General features: G+C 40.8%; 1 protein-coding gene across 1 annotated transcript in view; it reads right to left on the bottom strand.

Moving 5' to 3' along the window:
- The window catches only part of TRMT61A (tRNA methyltransferase 61A), a 22047-nt gene extending 3152 nt beyond the window's left edge, over nt 1-18895 (bottom strand). The window contains exons 1-3 of the mRNA XM_005417904.2: nt 18719-18895; nt 16603-16967; nt 6524-6790 (exon numbers count right to left, since the gene is read on the bottom strand). Coding sequence (XP_005417961.1) covers nt 6524-6790; nt 16603-16933 — 598 coding nt within the window. The 5' untranslated portion in view covers nt 16934-16967; nt 18719-18895. The remainder of the gene's footprint in view (nt 1-6523; nt 6791-16602; nt 16968-18718) is intronic.
- Nucleotides 18896-19209: the final 314 nt, after the last annotated feature.

Here is a 19209-nt window from a genome sequence, read left to right as displayed (position 1 = left end):
AATGTCTGACTTAACTAAATGTCAGCTCACAATAACTCTTTGTCTGCAAAGCAAGAATCTGAGAGACCAGAGACTACTACTTCATTCAGGCTTTTTGGTTTTGAGGTTTTATATTGCAATAAAGAAAGCAAAATATATTTACATTTACAGTAAGTCTGTTCTTATTTTTTCTGACTCTAAGGGTTGAAGATACGTTTAGGCTTTTGAAGTCACATGCTCTGGATTTACAGTCAAAAACTCAAAGCCTGCACACAGCTGTTGCCATACAAGCTGCAAAGCCACCTACAGTTCTTGTCAAGCCTTCAATTAAAGGCAGAGCACCCTTCCTCTTGCCTGGGGCTGGTCAGCTGAGCACAGCACGTCAACACCAAACTTGGTGAAGATTTATCAGGCTGCCTCCTCACAACTGCTGGGGGAAGTAGGGTTACAGAAAACAGGCTTTCAAGCTGTTTAATAAGGAAGAAAGCTCTTGCTTGCAGTAGCAAATATCCAGAAGGCAAGCACAAAAAATATTACTTTACTTCCTGCACTGCTGGAAGTTTCTCAGGTGTGAAAGATGAGAAAACAGTGAACTGCTGGTATTCCATCTACCTGAGACCATTCAATGGGTTTTAATAGTTCTGTCAATTTTGTTTTCCCCTTTCATGCCTATATTTCTCGTTATCTTTATACATCCCTCCCAAATAAATACACCTACAAAGGGCTTAGAAGCAAACTCATCAAGCATCTGTCCTTACAGATCGTAACAAGTGGGAGAGGAGTCCCCTCTGCTTTTTCCTGTACCATCAGGCAGGCCAGATCTGACTTGCAGCTACAGGCTGGAATTATGTGATTAAGCAGCTATTAGGAGTGAAGATTGGAAAGCTACAGTTAGCAGAAGGCTGGAAGGCAAAAATGAAATTGCAGTTGCAGACTGCGAGAGGCTGTCTAAAATAGAACCATTTGGAAGTTTCAATTCCTGTGGTGTGTTTAGACCAGCAAAAAAGAAAGTAGAAAACCAGCACTCAGAAGGATGTGCTTATCTGTCCCAGGAGCAGAGACATTGTCATCTTGAACAGAGCAGATGCTTCTGAATTCTGCACTCTGAGGGCTGCCCTCTGTACCCAGCTGGACTACCAGCTAGGCAACACCCCCTCTGTCACAATCACCAAACAAATATAAATCTAGATTTCAGCACTCACAGTTCTCAGACTCTTTGAGAGCCCTCTTGTCCTTTAGACACCAAGAGGCTTCTAGGGTTTAAAGGACTTGAATATGCACTGCTTTGTTTTGCCCTGCCAAGGATTCCTTAGTGAATGAAGAAAAGACATGAACTCCCCCCCTCTCCTCCCTGGGGCACATTGCTCTGTCTGTGGATCACAAAGGGATGGACTAGACTAGAGAGCAGTGAAAACATCTGAATGGAAACTTTTTTGTACAAATTGGGTTTGTGTTCTTTCAGAGCTCTCCTTCAAGGAGAGCTACCGTTCCTAAATTTGGTTAATGAGATCTGTGTGTCATCATAAATTGATATAGTAATTATGAGAGATTAATCCTGTTCACATTGGGAAGCTGTGTGAGCTTTTTGATCTCAAGCGCTGTCTAAAAATGTGTTTATTCATGTATAATGCATCTGACAAGTGCTACAGTTGAGGAGAAGAGAATAATGAGACTGTATGAAAGACTTAAGTTTTTTTCTACCTTCAGTTTTACAGGGAGTGAGTTAGTTTGAAGCATTAATGGAGAGGTTAAATGTCCTGAATCCATAACCTGGAACAAGCCCACACAGTCCTGGCAGTCATTGTAACCAGCAACAGGGTTGAGAGGACATGAAAATGGAAGTACAACTCTGACTGGAATGATTAGAAAAGTGAGCTTAAGGGAAGAGAGAAGCGGAAGATTTTCATCCACACAGTACTGTACATTTTCAACAGACTTTATCTAATTGGTAATTGAGGGACCCACCATTGCATCTCTACAAGAAGCCAGTGCCTCAAAAGTTGCCAGAATATTCCTGTGCAACTCTAACAAACAATTTTGTTTATGGTTTGTCTGAGCAAGAACTAACATCTCTACCAGTTCTGTTTAGCGATTAAGTGCATTAGGTTTCAAGTGTGGAAAATCTCAGTGCTATTATTGACAAGAACTCCAGTGTGTGCTTATGATACAGAAAACAAGTCCAAGAAATGTGCTCTTATTTTTGTAGGTTATTGTATGTGTTACAAGTGCTCTGAGAGGTTCTTTCATCATTTCAGTATTATTCAGATGATGCACATGTAGCGCAGCACCATAAGTTTTAGGGAAAATGGCCAGTAATTTTTAGAATGATTCTGTGACATAAAGAATACAGCACAACGTTTTTACCTCTAGCAAGAGAACACAGCTTGGGTTTGGGACTTCAATGCATTGTCATAACTGGAAGATTACATTACAAAGATCTCAAGGAAGAAAAAAAAAACCACACAGGCATTATCATTGTGTAGGGGTGAGGCAGGAGAGTCACTGAGCAGCATCACTGTGGCATTTACTCTGTGACTAAAATATTGTCTCTGCAAAAGGGGACAGAATGTCCTTTAAGTGCGTGCGCTCGTGGGCGATTTGATGTAGCTTCCCTGACAAGTGAAATTAGAGGATTTGGCTGTTGGAAGAAATTAAATGATGTTTCTTGATTCAGAGAAGAGAATTTTCTCCAAATCACTTGCCAGCTCATTAATAGGAGCTTGATGTGATTTTCTGCAAATGTGACCTTAACCTCTGCACTTGTAGGTGCATCATTCAAAAGGAATTTATTCCTGCTCATTATTATGGGCTGGTAAAAGCATGTAACAAGGAAATTAAAGAATCAGTCGGCTCCATACTGGGGAAGAAAACCTAACAACTTTCTTTAGTGATCCTTTAATCTCAAACTATTTCCTTCATACTGTGTCAAAGCCAGTAGCTTTGGCTGTCCAGTGAGGATTTTGATGCAGGAATCCTTCTGCTTGACTCTCTACACGTGAAAGAATCACTTGTATTTCAGGCAGGCCCACTGTGTGCACCAGACCTACCAAGCCCTGACAGACCCAAGCTAGGGATGAATTAGGAGTCCAAGTCCTTCACATGGTGAGGGACAGAAGCTGTGCCTCAAAGCCATACCTGGGTAGTTTAAAACTGGGATCATGAATAACCTCTGGAGCTCAAGGAAAATAGCCAGTGAGGCTTCCTACATGGACATGGAAGTGCAGAGGCCCAAAGAGGGAGATGTTCAAAGTGAACTTTATCTGCAGAGTTTTGGGGGGAGAATTAACAGCACCATGTTACCTGATTTAGCTGTTTTCAAGGATCACAGTTTGATAAACTCACAGTTTAGGGGCTTTACGATGCTTCAGAGGGAATGGAAAATCTGAATTAAAGAGTAAAATCTTTAAAGAAAGAAAGGAAATAAAAGAGAGGTGGTTTTAATAATTTTGTGACTCAGACTGTTAAACACCATAAGGAGCAACTTAAAATATAAGAGGCTAATCCACCCTAATACATGGCTGTAATTTTCCATCCCCCTACCTGAAAATTTAAAATCTGTATGAAAATTATTGTACCAGTGGGTTTCTCCCTCATCTTCCACAGCTTTGGAAGAAATAGACAGTATTTATGAGAGTAGAGTAGGTGGGTGCAGAATTATATTCAAAGCACTACAGTATTCAGCTGAGAAATGACTGTGAGTCAAAAGTTTCAGGGCATTTAAGAACTGTAGAATATTGAGGATATTTTTGTTACCTCATAATTTTCTCATTTTCCAAATTTTTAAAATTTTAGCCTGAAGGGGTTAACATCAACTTTGCAAAAACCACCAAGGTCAGATATTGGGAACAGCAGCTATGACAACAGAAAAGCATTAATCAGCAGATGCTGCAGAAGAAAAACAGTGCAGGTCTGGAAATGAAAGGAAGTTCTGCAGTGCAGCAGTGCCTCAGAGATGCCACAAGCAGCTTTTCTGCTGGAAGTGTGACTGGTGACATCAGCACAAAAGGATGCAGCTGAGATGCAAACCTGAAGCATCACCAGAGAACAAGAACCTTCCAGTCACAAAGCTACTGTGCCATTCTATTTGTTCAGCTCTTCAGAGGCTGGCAGTGCTTTAAAGGGGAGGCCAAGCTGCTCCAAGCAGTGCATTTACAGCATCCTGCAAGGCATAACGTCAGTGATAATTGCACTCTGCAAACAGGATCATTAACACTCAGCCTACTAAGAGCAGCAACTATTCAGGACCTTGAGCTGAAGTGGAAGAGAAAACACTGATCTGATAAGGTTTTGTTAAGGCTGAGAACTCTCCCATATCTCCTCAGTTGAACTCTGTTGTGAGTATTGAGGTTTTAAGGAAGAGAGTAGCTAATGCTATATATAGAATTTGCTTTGTTCTCATTTAATTCAAAGTACCTTAAGACTTCAGGGACTAAATTACCACTATCTGGCAGTACAGCTGTGACATTTGCAGGGCACATCACAACAAAACCCACAGTGTGAATGGTTCAAATGTGACCCTGTCTTGAGAGAGAGGGTGTGGACAGAAAAGAGTAGAACTCATTTCCTGCAGTGATGCTTTATCACTACACCAACCCTGGAATGGGGTTCAATAACAGCAGAATGTGCACAGGCTGTACTGCAGAAGAGGTTTAACTCTTTGAAAACAAAACAAAGGAGCACTATTAAATTATCTGCCTGTGGTAGGAAAAGGGAAGCAGCTACAGATAACCTTCTGCCATATTTTAGATTTAACAGCAGTAAAAAAACCACAACAAAACTACCCACATGACTCAGGATAAAACAGGAAAGTGTCTAAGTTTTTACATTTTACTACTACAACCAATTATATTTTATATGAAAACCGGTTTTTGTTTATATGCAAAATAGCAAAATTTAAAAAATGCACCCAGTTAGTCAGGTATGAAGTTGCCCAAAAGAGGAGCCTTAGATCAGTACCAGATCTCAGACATGGGAGGCTCGTTGCAGCAAAAACTGCAGCAAGGATCAGCAACTTCCCCTTTTGAGTGGCTCATAAAGTGAATGACGCCACTCCACAAACACAAAAATGTGGGATTTTGAAGTATTATTTATACTGCCTAAGCAGATGTAACCTTGTAGCATAGCACAGAAAAGCATAGCCAGATGGTATGGCCAGTTTGGGACTATATTACATTTTCTAGGATTTCAAATGCTGGAGTGAGACAAGGATTCAAAACTTGGAACTGTTCAAGCAGCCCTGCTTAGTATTCTAAGCATGCACCACTTAAATAATTCAAATTGGACTGCGCAATGCAGCGCCTTCTAAGCTGGGAAGTCAGCTGAGTGTTGTGCTCACTAGATTAGATAATTTGAGCATGGGAAGGGCATTGTACAGTGCAGTGATTTTCTTCCCCCCCAGGACACACTGGAAAGCTGCTACAAATTGAGCTGTAACCATTGCAGGTACAGAGTGCTAACAAGGCTGACTCTATTTATTCACTTTTTAAAGGAAGTGTGTTTAGTGGGTATCACAAAGCTTTCTAGAAAATTATCAGTAGTAGCTGAGCCCAACAGCAGGGCTGGTCCTGACTCAGCAAGGCAGTGCACATTCAGTGACCTTAAAGAACAAGCTTCAATCTTGTGATTTCAAGAAGACTTTGCAATTCACTTGCAAAATGAATTTATATATTTTAACAAAGAACTGGGCCTTGGCACATAATCAAGTTTTTTTAAATTCATGTCCCAGCATGGACACTGTTCAGCACTCCATGCTCTCTTGATTAGAGAAGTCACTTTTGTAGATGGAAGCAATTTGGCAAAAGTTAATTCAGATCCACACAATTATGAAATTAATTAAAACTTATTCCAGGATCAAAGAATTATTTATTCACTGAAGCTTATTTTTTGATAGGGAAAAGAGGTATAATAAAGTGATGAAATCTGTGCAAAATCTCAACATCACTTCTCACTTGCTGTCACAATCCCAGAGTAACTGGCATAAGCTAGAACATCCTTTATGTTCCATTCCCACTGCATCCAATGGCAAACTTCTCACTAGCTCCAATCACAAAGATTTAGCACATAAACTGACAAGCTTATTTAAGTGTAACCACATTTTTTTTAACATTACCATTGGGGTGCTCTGTTAAATGGGTACAAATCTGCAATGATTGATGTGAACTGAGGCTGAACACCTTTTATACAAACACCTTTCCACTGAATTGCCAAAGAAATTTGCTTTCAGCATTTATTGTTATTTCTGCTTCCCACACACCTCAGATCTAGCAAAATGCACTTGAGAATGGTTCACAGGGGTTTTTATAAACTGCCCATGCTAATTGTAGCAGTTCTCACAGGCCTGCAGGAAAAAATTGTTCTTCTCCTTTCAAATCTTCCACTGTAAATTGAAGACGCCTTTTGAAGGTTTTATAGCCTTAGAAATGCCTGGAGATTGACATTTGAGAACAGTGATCACACAAGGGAAGGGAGCACATCTAGTGTATGGCTCAAAGGCAGAGATATGTGCACAGTGCTTCCTGAACAGAAAGAGAAAAAATACAGTTACCTTCAGCTTTTAAAGCCGACTTGGCATGTCCTATGGCTTCCCATGGAGATGGAATATCTAGGAACACGGCATCTGCAATGTTGGAGACCCCAAAGCCATTTTTGCAGACATCCTGGTTGGTCACAGTGACCAGGTGCTCCACCCCGTGCTCCCGAAACTCCTCCCGCGCCTTCTCAGCCCTTTGCTGGTGGAACTCCACTGTGTACAGGTGCCCGGTGGGAGCCACTGTCCTGATGAGAGCATGGGAGAGGGAGCCACTGCCTGTACCTAGGAAAGACAAACAACTCATGAAATTGGGTTTGTCAGGGGCAAACATCAGAACTAAAGACTTCTGCATTTATCTTCCTGCTTGGAACACTCGTTCAAAACTCAAATGAACACAAACCACTTGTTCAGCTCCTGAAAGAGAACAGTCCTTCCTGCACAAGAAGAGAGGGACTAGGTGTCCTAGGAAACAGTCTTCTGGGTCCTCAAAGCATTCATTACAAAATCTGGCAAACCCAGGATCTGTCCTATCTCCCTGGAGGAGGAAACTAATGTCAAGGGTCAGCTATAGCCCTAACAACTGCTACTAGAGAACATGAGGAAGTAAATGCAACAGGAAAAATTCAGGGAAATTAACTGGAGAGGTTTTTTTCAAAGTGTCAGACTCTTATAGGGTGAAAAGAGATTAAGACAAATTTTAACGGATTTTCAAAACCTTATACTTTACTAAACAAAGAAAAGATGTTGGTATGGGTTTGTGCTTGAAAATCCTATTAATATCCATGCAAACAAATGGCCTTCAGGATATAGTTTGCTTTGCACAGATCTCTTAAGAGACATCCTCAACTCCCACTGGAATTATTACCCCAAACCAAGGCCTCTTGGCTCCTTGCAGCCACACTGATCAAACAGCTGTTTTCACAGGTCACTTACACACATACTCACCTACACAAGCTTAACTTAGTCTAACAAAATCTATCAATTGTAGGTAACTACAATTACCACATACAAGACAAGCAGGGACTGACAATACAAAGATATTTTTTTCTTGTTTTAGTTTGATAATTTAGGAAACTTACATTAAATGATCCATTGGCATATTAAATAGATGGATGACTAATAACAAAGATTTTCACTTCAGAAAACACCCATATACCAATTCCCATTGCAAATTAGTCACTCAAGTGGCATTTAATGGAGTAATCCCCCAAATTCAAAACCCCACAGCAAGCCCGAATTCTCTGTGTTTATTGATTCATAATCCTGTGCTTAAAACACATTTCTCCTGTAGAAATAAAATCTATTTCTAGCTATTTTCAATGACTGTCCAGCCTGAGGCAAGTCCTTTCAGCTAGCATAAATCTTAAAAAAAACATATAAAGGACAGAATCTGAAGTACAGCAGCTCAGAAACAAGTAGAAAGGAAATTAATTAGGGGGCACAGGGGCTGGTACAGCCGCTTAATTGGCGCAGTACTTTCCATAATCAGCCAGGAAGTCTGAGTTCACCGGCAGATCCCAGGTTCTTGCCCTCTAGTCACATAAGGGGAGGAACACTGCTGTGGCACTGTATTTAATCCGACAGCTCTGAAAGGGGGCACATTCAGACTGTAAACAGAGCTCAGGGCCCGTGTTTGCCAGCGGATCAGGCGGCTGCACGGCGGGATCGGCACCGCTCCCCTGCTCCCCTGGGAGAGAGAGGGCTCTGACCCCAGCGGGCACACGGGCACCGGCCGCAGCTTCAGCACGGCACAGCACACAGGGAGGGATGGAGGGGCCGCAGATTTTAGCACTGGCTTCAGAGGGGTCCAAGACAAGAGAGAAACATTTACACACATGCATTTTATAAAGTGAAAGTACAGGCATTCAAGGTGGTATTAAAATAAAACAAAGAAAAAGCAAAACACACCTACACGTGCATACGGCAAAAGCCATCCTGTCACAGCACTCGAAGGATCTAAATGTCAAAGTGAACTTTTCCCTGGTCAAAGGAGTAACGGTAGCACAGAAGCCATGTGGTTGTGAAAACTCGATGTATGTGCATAACAAAGAAATAGTATTCCATTGATAGGTTTTTAATGACAAAAGCAGGGGACTATTGCTCCCAGGATGCTAAAGACTGAAATTCTGCCTTTGCATTTCATGCCAAAAGGGAGGATTACACTACTGAGAACTATTGTAAAATGAGGAAATTTAATTATTGTACCTCTCAAATGTGTAGTGCTGCACACTTTCTGCATCTCTCCCTGCTAATCTGAAAGACTGAACAAGCCTGGGCTGTAAGCAGAAGAGCGAGGCAGCTTGTGCATGTATCCAGTTTCCTTGTTCATATTCTTTTACATTTTTAATCACTTTCCTTTTAAATCTGCTCTTAAAAACACCACAGAAGATACCGTTTGTCTCTTCCATAGGAAAACTCATTAAGATTTTTTGGCTTCTTTTCCAAAACTCTTCTTTTATTCACAAACACTCCAAGCCAAACCCTGAACTAAAACCAAGATACTGGAAGTCACAACTTGCAGGCGTATTACAGACAGAGCTTTTGTTAAACAAGGTTGCCAGGAATTATTTATTGTTGACTGGCTACCACAAACATGAGAACAATACATATGTATCACATTTTAACATATCAAATTCCATCACACTAGTATTATTAATGGGAGTATTTCTGAAGATGCTGCCTGTCTTCTCTGTGACAACACTCTCAAAACTGCAGGAAACAAGATGGTTATGAATCACCCACTATTGTAAAAATCTCTCCTAGAAAATATATTCTGAACCCAGACATGTGACATGATGATGACCCTTAACTCTCATGTGCCCAATAGATCAGCACATTTGATGTGATCCATTAATATGAGTCTGGCATGAGTCCAGACCTACCACAAGCCCTAAAGCCCAATCAGCACTGTCTGCACAAGGCAGAGGTTCAACCCTCTGTTTTTGTGATGTTGTAAAGGAGAAATAAATTTTTATATCCACCTTCTTCCCCACAAAGGTGCAACATTCAACATTTTTGTCCTCCTGCAACCATCTCAATTTCTTTTTGTCCTTATTTCAAAATCACTACTAAAAAGCAAAATATGACTCAAAGAGTCTTAGGCACCAGTTTGGAGTACGTTCTAGTTTTGTACAGGTTTCCTTGGGAAATGAAATGTATCCTAGCATGATACAGTATCAGTCAGGGCAGCAACAAAACCTGAGGAGTACTACTGCAAGCATAGTAGAATGCTACCAAACCAGAAATAGCATACTTGAATTACCTGTATACAAATTACCTGAACCAAAAAACTGGATACTCAAAAATTAACATTTTGTATCAGAAGAGGCAAGATCAGAACTGGAAAAACTCCAGTGGATTTTCTTTTTCACAGAGGTGCAGTGAAATGTCTGTGTTCCTGATATGCCCTAGAAAGCAGAAGGTAAGACAACTAGAAAAATTAACTTTTAATTTTTACACCAGGATGCTCCCTTTCTGACAGCCTGCACAATAAATAGCCTTATAAACTGTTTGCTCTCTACCACAGGACAATGCCCACTTGACTACCATGTTTTAATCATGAATGGACTCTACAGAAGAGAAGTAAAACAACAACAATGCAAACTGTACTGATGACAACCTTAACAGCACAGCTGCTGCTTTAGAGCTCATTTAGGTGAGCACTTATGTCATTGCTAATTTTCACTTGGAAAATGTGATGCTCCTTTACATTGACTGTTCTGTGATCTCAAGCATCTTAGTCAAAAAGCAGACATCTGCATTGCAGGCATTTAATGAGACACTGCAGGGGCCCCAATATGCCACACTCAAGGCTCAACATCTGAGGAGGCAGCATTGTGCAGGATCAGCACAGAGTGAACCAGGAATGGGCTCCACTTCAGTCCAGAGGCAGGAATTAATCTCCTGTGTTACACCCATGATTTAGGTAATGGCTAATGGCCCTGCACACTAATGCAGTATTCTTTCCTTCTTCTTGAGCTCAAGCACATGACATCCTCCTTCTCTGATACATATAAGGTCTAGGGGAGTGGTTTTGCCCCTCTCCCAAAACAAGCAGAATACTGCAGTTTCAGGATTTCAGTCCTAGCAAGTGGACATCTGTATAAAACACTCTAGCTCAGCACCTACTGATTGCTCCTTCTGATTTGGAGACAAGCAAGTATTGATGAGATGAACTTTTCAACTGCCCTGACTTCCAAGAGATCTGTTCTTCTCACTCTCTGCTTATTCAAGTGACAGGGTTTCCACAGAGAAGCCTCCACACACCTCAGCCATCTTGAAACAATGACCATGGTAAAACAACTTCTCACCTTCTCAAAAGTTGAAGTGGACAATATCTGAGCTGTTCAAAAATAAAGCACGTTATTTCAGCACAGAATACTGCCAAGATTGAGAGTCACCACAGCATCACAGCACTTAACTGATATAAGATACAAAGTACATTTTACACTGTTTTCTGTTAGTCTGGTTTCCTTATTGCAAAGGGTATTTGTCTAATCTCCTGGAATCCTACCCATGCCATAAATATAAGTGACCTGATTCTGTGCTCCACTACATTTTCTCTTTGCAGGCTATTACTTGGCTTGTCTTCCCTAGAAGTTTCTCAACGTGGTGCTTCTTTTTAAAAAAGGAGCTACAAATTGTCATTTAGAATTTATAGATGTGTACAGCTGTGTGTAAGCAAAAGCATTTTGGAATAAAGCTGAATAAGCTCTTAAGTGCATAAAAAGGTTCATATTGCTTGGAAACAGGAAAAAAAAAGAAAAGCATGCAAAGTGCTATTTACTACTGGGTCTCTAAAATATCTAGTAACATTTTAGGAGAGCTTAAGCTTCTGATGCATAATTTGGCTACCTAAGATATTCTGAAATGCGTAAATACAACAAAACAATGACAGTGTTGCTCTATTTGTCTCCTAGCTACACCACTTAGTCCTAGCAAATAGTAAGATAGGTCATGAATCAGCCATGAGAACGGAAGGAGCCTCAAAACCAAGGGAAAATTAACCTTAAGACAGAGCTAACAACTCCACAGCTAAAATTTGTCAAGAAACAGAAAGACTGAACAGAAAGACTGCTCACTCTACATGACAAGTTTGTGTAATGACTTATAATGAATACATGAAAAGATGTTAAGCATTTGATGGAAATTAACCCAAATATCTTCCTGGGAAGATAGTCAAGGGTCATAATCACAGTAACAGAGGTAAGACACAGGAGGAGCAGGGACAGACAGAAGGAAGAGACGGAGGGAGAGAATTTCAAGGAGTTGAACTGATGGATGAAAGAGAAAACACCTAATAAAAAAAGTTCACTTTGCAGTCAAGAAGTTCCCATGACAGAAAATTAGCTTATCTGCCTATGTGTCATGGACACCATGCTGAAGCAGGCATTTTAATTCTAGGCAGCAGGCTGGAGGTCAGAGAGGGCCACTGCTCACTGACAAGACTGAGAAGCTGAGGGAAGGGTAGTAGGGAGGTTTTCAAGGCTGGCACTGCCTACAAAAGAATATGAAGAATTGATTTTTCTTTAGAGATTCAAGAGAAGAAATACATTTTCCTTATAGATTCAAAAGTCTGAATTTTTTAGGAAGGAATCTTCTACAGAATGGACACAATATGGTTAACAACAGGGTTAGGTTCAGAGCTGCACAAGAAGCGTACTTGGTGGTCAGGTGAAATTACAAGATCAAAGTGAGTCCAGAAAGTCTGAAAACAAATACTTTGGGGTATGAACAGCATTCCTCATCAGCTAATGACAGCCACAAGTCTGAATACATTACAGTGATGCCTCATGTGGTCAGAGATTTGGTTCATAGAATCATCACAGACTCACAGAATGGTTTGGAATTAACGATGTTTGAAGATTCTTTAGTTCCAACCCACCTGTCTGGGGCAGGGACACCTTTCCACTAGACCAGGTTGCTCAAAACCCATCCAGTCTGGGCTTCAACACCGCCAGGGATGGGGCATCCACTGCTTTTCTGGGCAGTCTGTGCCAGGGCTTCAGCACCTTCACAGTAATGGGTCTCCTCCTAACACATCTTTCAATTTAAACCTATTACCCCTTGTCCTATCACCTCATGCCCTTGTATAATTCCTTCTCCCCAGCTCTCTTGCAGCTCCTTTAGGTATTGGAAGATGCTATAAGATCTCCCTGGAGCCTTCTCTTCTCCAGGCTGAACAAGTCCAGCCTGTCTCCATAGGGAAAATGCTCCAGCCCCCTGCTCATCCTCATGGCCTCCTCTGGACTTGTTCCAATGGATCCACATCTTTACTACCGCCCCTCTGTTGGGGCCCCAGCACCAGTTCAGTGCTTTGGTGTGGCAAGAAATGTTGTGGTTTATGACATTTGTACTGATGAGGCCTCCCTAATACTTCAAGAGGTGCTATACAAGGATCAGGGTTTCTAATTCTTCTCCCACTCTAACCTGAACAGCTGCTAAAAGGTAGATAAGGGAGACATTATAAAACACAGACATAATTAGTTTGGGCACATTCCAGAATCGAATTAACTTTGATCTGTACTTTACACTAAAAACAGAGCTGCAAACAATTTAGATGTACTTATGACACAAAAATAATGAAGACAGGAGCAGTATTTGTCAAAAAGTCTATAAGCACTTCAGAAGAGTCATAAGCATACAGCTGACTTGCTGGGACTCCACAATAAACTCTTAATCATTTATTAAGTATCCATTAATCATTAAGTCCTCATTAATTTTTTATGGGTGTACTCTTTAACAAAATCTATACCCAGGCTGTGAGTCTGAAAATTTCATAATTGTTTTTGAGAAGCTCTAGGGTAAGGCTGGGTGGCAGCTCCTATTACTCCTTCTCTGAGAAACCATGAGAACCCAGAACACTGCTCTCAGCCTTCAGAAATCCAGTCCCTCAGCTCAGAAACCCTTTGCTGTGCAGCAATGAATAGGGTTTAGCAATTTTTAATTTGGGATTTAGCTGAAGGGAAACAAAAAATCCAATTAACGTTTTTGCTCACGTGAGTCTGATTTTGTGAATGCTGAAGGATCACTGGGATGGTGGTTAAAGCACTTTTGACTAAATTATGTTTTGTCTAAATATTATACTCCATTGAAGCCAAAATATTTCTGAGATTTATCAGATTAAATGAGATTTCACATGCTGTACTATTAAGACAGGCACTCTTTTACATCTCACCATGGAGAGAGACCAGTAAAAAGCCTTGGTGTGGGGACTGGAAAGAAAAGGATTTTGCTTGGAAAAAATATTTTAAAGGTTTCATATTGGTTCCAGTATAGTATTAAAAATAAACGTGAACCCTTCAAAACCAGTTGTCAAATGGAACTATCCTACAGAGAGCCTAGCCTGGGAAGTTGATGATTTGGAGAGTGGGGTGAGACAGAAGAGAAAGATTTAGCCTTTTCCTTTATCTAGGCATTGCTGCACATGCAATAAACACAAATGGGATTATTAGTTACCTGACAGGAATGAAACTTTCATACTATTGGGCCACTCACAGCAGATATTTAAGCAGCTATTTTGAGTACCATAATTTTGGAAAGATAAGGCTGTTAAAAACTGTATCCAAGTATGGAATTTCTTAGAGCAGGGACCCATATTTTAAAAATATCTTAGCTCTAGTAACAGTGCTAACAGTTTTAAAACTCAACATACTTTATAAATTAGAAATTAGCAGAAGACAGAAAAAGGATCATATTCCTACACCTCTGTCATGAAACATCAGGTAGATGCAGAGTGTCCTTGTAGCCTCCTCAACAGAGCATGCCTGGGTCATTTTAATTATGCATGTGCTGCTGACAAGCTTGCTCTTTATGTGTTTATTTAAGATCATTAAACATAGTAAAAACTATATTAATATGTTTGTATCTTTTAGGACAAATAATGACTAATCAATTTAAACTATATAATTAATCCTTCTGGTTATTCTACTCCATTTTTATAATCACATGCAGAAGATTATTTACATTCACAGTATTTCAACACGACACAGAGGGTATTTCCTCTTACTTTTTCAATCACTTCTTCTCACAGTTAAGGAGACCAATTCAAAATTCTGCTAGCTTACAATGGCTAAATCCAGGACACACCTCTACAGCTGAGTTAGTAAGACAAGAGGAAAAGAGCTCAGCATGTTGTACAGAGCCTGCTTTGCCAATTCATACAGCAACTGTATATCTAAGTTCAAATAACAAAAAATGTAGACCTCTGTGCTAATTAATGCTTAAAATACTCCTAAACTTGGCACCAGCAGGAAGCAGACTCAAGTTTTACATACCAGATTTCCTGTCTTGTTTCTACTCATCACCATTGGGCTGGTTCTGTCTAGCCCACACAAGGCTGATCTAGAGCTAATGACTTTGGATCACTAAACACCACAGAATTTAGGATGGCACCAAAGCAGGCTACATCACCACAAAGCAGGCACTACATCAGGCTACATCTCCACACTGCAGGCTCCAGTTGTCAATACCTGTCAAGTTTTTAATTCACAGTAAATCTGCAGTAAGGTCTCTTGCTTCAAGGTTAGCCAGATGGATTTATTGTAGTATTCTTTCTTCTTTCCTTTCTTTGTGAACAGTGAACCTTGCAAGCAATGCAAGCATAGCTATAGCTGTAAAAGTGTTCACTTTGCCTGGAAAGCTGAAGTTGCAATACAATGTCAGTACAAACATTAACATGAACCTGGGGACAGCTTCCCCTTAGCAAAAAGGATTGATTTGTGGCTATGACTTTTGACTCACAACATTTTTGGAAATCATCAAGTGCTTCCATTTCTTAGCTGTTAAGCAAGAGATTAAACATTTTCATCCTCTCTAAGCACCTTTGACACTACTGAAAATATTTTATATACAGCTCTGTACATTTGACTAGCCTGAGTGAGACAGGACATGGAGCAATTCCAACGTCTTCCCCCTGACCCCAAATAACTTTGTTTACTTTTCCCATCCTGTCTAAACATAGCAGGGAGGGGAAGAGCTGATGAATACAGAAACTTCCCATGACAAAACTAAAAACGTCTGATCATCCTGCAAACCAAATCAAACTCACAGGACCCAGCTATTTTCACAGTATCAGAGGTTTCTGCACAGGGCTTTGCCTGCTTCGAGTGCTGCTGTACAGCAAGCAGCTAAACACACTGCCTGCTTCTCAACTGGGTGCAGAGATAAGTGCTGTCTCAGTTGTGTTGGAAAGTGGTCATTATGCCTGAAAAGCTGCCCAAAATTATGCATGAGTGGGAACAGGAAATGGTAAATGTAAGAAAGCACAGTGCATCACAGTCCTATCATGCTGATCCTTTGCCATATCTATGCTTGAGAGGGAGGTGTAGGAAACTGCTCCAAAAAATGCTCCAACAGCCAGAAAAAACAAGGACAAACTACCTCAGCTGCTATTTCTCCAAACTACAGAGATTCTCTCAAATGAAGCAAGCCTCATACTGCAAGTAGTAATAAAGTTATGAAGACATTATTATAAACTCTATGTAACCAAGATAACATTTATGTAAATTTTCACTCCTTACTGCCAAATTAAGCAAAATCATGAAAGCTGTAATAAATTTAACCAAGTTTAGAAATAAAACACAGCCCTGTGATGAACACATCATCCATTGTATTTAATCAGTGATTTTGCATAAGAATGAAATTTCTGTACTTACACGGTGCCATATATAAATACTGCCAATTTATTTCTCTTATTAGTTCAACACCCTATCACCAGAATCTCTTTCACCAGTTTATCCTAACTACATCCTCTGAAGCTGCAAATTCAAAGCCTGAATCTTGATTTAAATCAGGTATTTACAAACGTTTTTTAAGTACTTAACAACAGTTTTAGAAAAGGGAAATGAAAATGTTTACATGCTCAGAGGTATACCCACATAAATTAGGCTCCATGCCGAGGTAGCACCAATTTTTCAAGAAACAGTTGATAACGTGTGCACATGATATAGAATTCTTCAACATGTGGGTAGGGAAAATTGTATCACAGTGGGAAGAAAGTGCAACTTTTTGCAAAATATAAAGAAAACCCTGTTTTTCTCATGAAAGTGTTGGTGTTAGTTCTTAATAAAGGATTTCAACATAGTAATTATTACCTGATTCACATACTATAGAGCCTGGCTTCAGTTCCAACATCATGGTGATTATGGAGATGTCAGTGGAATACAGAATCTGCGTCCTGTGCGGGAGATTCATGGTCCACAGTTCTGGAGTTGGATGAAGAATGAACACCCATCCTCCTTTACTGCAGGTCACTTTGGAGCCATACTTCTTGCCTATGAGGTCTGTGGAATGCCTGATGACCCCATACTTAGTCTGTGTTACAGAGCCATGCTGCACCTTCACAGGAAACATGGACTCGTGGCCCAGGAACACAATAGCTGTGTCACCATCCTTTATCGTATCTCCATATTCCACAAAACTCATGGTCACAATCTTGTAGCTGGCTGATGATTGTCACCTAGGGAAGAATAAATATGTCAGGAGAGTTTCACAGGACCATGGTGGAGCTGAACCTACAGATATAACACCAAGTCATTTTATTTTCTCTAATAAAGAACAAAACCGCACTGTGTAAATAAGATGCTGCAAGAGACTCCCAGGCAGTTTAGGGAGCTGCTCTCCACTGTAGTCTTGATCCAATTACAATCAATGGAAGGATCCCACACATTTGAAAATAACAAGTATTTTTCTTTGTTTATGGTACCTTTTAAAGAAAAATTGGGAAAATACATTGTAATTTACTCAGCCTGCTCCAAAATGCTACTGCAGGTTAGTACCAATTTCAGCTCCCTGTCCCCGAGCACTCATAGCACGTTATTAAGTTTAACTTCTATTCCCATCTTCTTGTTTATTTTTTGATGACTTACAACACAAAGACATTCTGCTACTTGCATGGACCTCAATCACCAGCTATTAGGACCACTAACAAAAGTATCCTTGAAAGTTTTCCAAATGAACGTTTAGAGATAGGCTAAGGGCATTAATTTATGCATAAACTTGACTAACTACATGGAAAAAGAATATTGTGGCCTTTAATTTGCCATTGGGGGTGCAAAGTAATTGTCTGGGAAGTGATCTCTGCTCCAGCTAAATGTAAACAACCACTTGCAAGCTAATGCCAACAGCTGAATCACTTCAGCCCCATGGTCTCAGTGCTGTTTTAGAGAATTACAATTAAATTTTGATGGCTTTGAGAAGACAATCTAGAAATCAGAAGGTGGGTTACAATGAAACCTGACATTGCCTTTCAGATAAAGCAGCTAACTGTCTAAGCTGCAGGTTGATCAGTTCAGGCAAGAATTGCTTAATGAAGAAACATGGATCCCAAAGTTAGAAATTAAAGCCTATGACAGAAGGCTTTGAAAGTCAGATTTATGGTATACCATCCCAGGCAGAATCAAAAGCAGTGTTACTTTTAGTTTCAGAACAATTACTTAATTCCAGCACTTTTGTGTTGAATGTTTAAGAGTTTGGTCCTGCTTCATCATTTCAATTAAAAACATTCAGTTCTCAAAGTGTAGTCTGGTGTCTGTAGTCTGGTTCCTGCCTGGAGCTCCATGTAGCTCAATTTGCTGTTAAGCAGCTAGATTTATCATTTTTCCACTGCAGTCACTGAGGTTGATAAACAGATGTGCTTGTGGCTGAAACTTCCAAAGCTTATGACATGATTATTGCATAAGGTGTTCAGATGCCAAGGCAGAGGAGGCTTGTCTGGACATCTGGTGAAATAGTAAGAGCATCCCATGAATTCAGAAATGTATAGATAAAGGACTTTGTGAGATAGAACAAATGCTGTCTTTTATAGCTTGCACCCTATGATTATGTTCATGTCTTAATCTTTCAAAAATGATACTCAGAGTTCTCACTCCAGATACTTTCAATGCAGTGCAGTTTTCAGGTCTCACAAGCGTCATCTGAAAGGACCTCGAACGGAATCCATTTCTTTCACAGTATTTACTGCAGTTACACCCATGTGCAAAAGAATCCTGTAGCAAGCCTGCAGGAACACTGAGCGAATTCCTCTCCCTTTGAATACACCAACCAGCTGGTTGCCAACTTCCTTGCCTTCCTTTGAGCCACTACACTTACCGCAGCTAAGAGTCACAGCAGTGAATCACAGAATCTTTAAGGCCGGAAGGGACCTTTAAGATCAGCAAGTCCATATCAGTGCAAGCTGACATCCCAAGTGACCCATCCCTTAGGCCTCACCTGCTACAATATTTTCATACAATTGGGGTATAATTAGCGTCTGTGAGGAATTTTGAAAGTTTCTTTGCTTCGCCCACTTGTCAAGGAGTACAGTGAGCTACCACCACTTCCAGTATTCTCCATTGCCTGGCAGTGCAGAGGCTCCCACACTGTTACATTTTCCCCCAGGCAGCTCGCAGGGGATTGCTGTAGCACCGCAGCCGCGGTGTCCTGAGGCGGTGTCCCCCGACACGGGGTCAGGACTTCTCTCTGGGTTTGCCATGGCTGCAGCGACCTAAACCCAACGCCCCAGGGGATCCCACACAGCCTCACAAACAAAAGCACTAACACGATTCTGGGTTCCCTTCAATCACCACGCAGGCACACATCTCTCTTCCCTGAGCAGCTCCCACAGGGACCTGGTAGGCTGCCCCTGCCCCCTCCTGAAGCCCGGCTGCTCGGCACGGGGAACCTCCGGCAGGCACAGCCCCCTCGCTGCCCAGGCACACGCA

The sequence above is a fragment of the Geospiza fortis genome, unplaced genomic scaffold, assembly GCF_000277835.1.
Source record: "Geospiza fortis unplaced genomic scaffold, GeoFor_1.0 scaffold23, whole genome shotgun sequence".
NCBI lineage: Eukaryota > Metazoa > Chordata > Aves > Passeriformes > Thraupidae > Geospiza > Geospiza fortis.
Note: the sequence above shows the minus strand (reverse complement) of the source record. Positions and strands in the feature narration are given on the sequence as shown.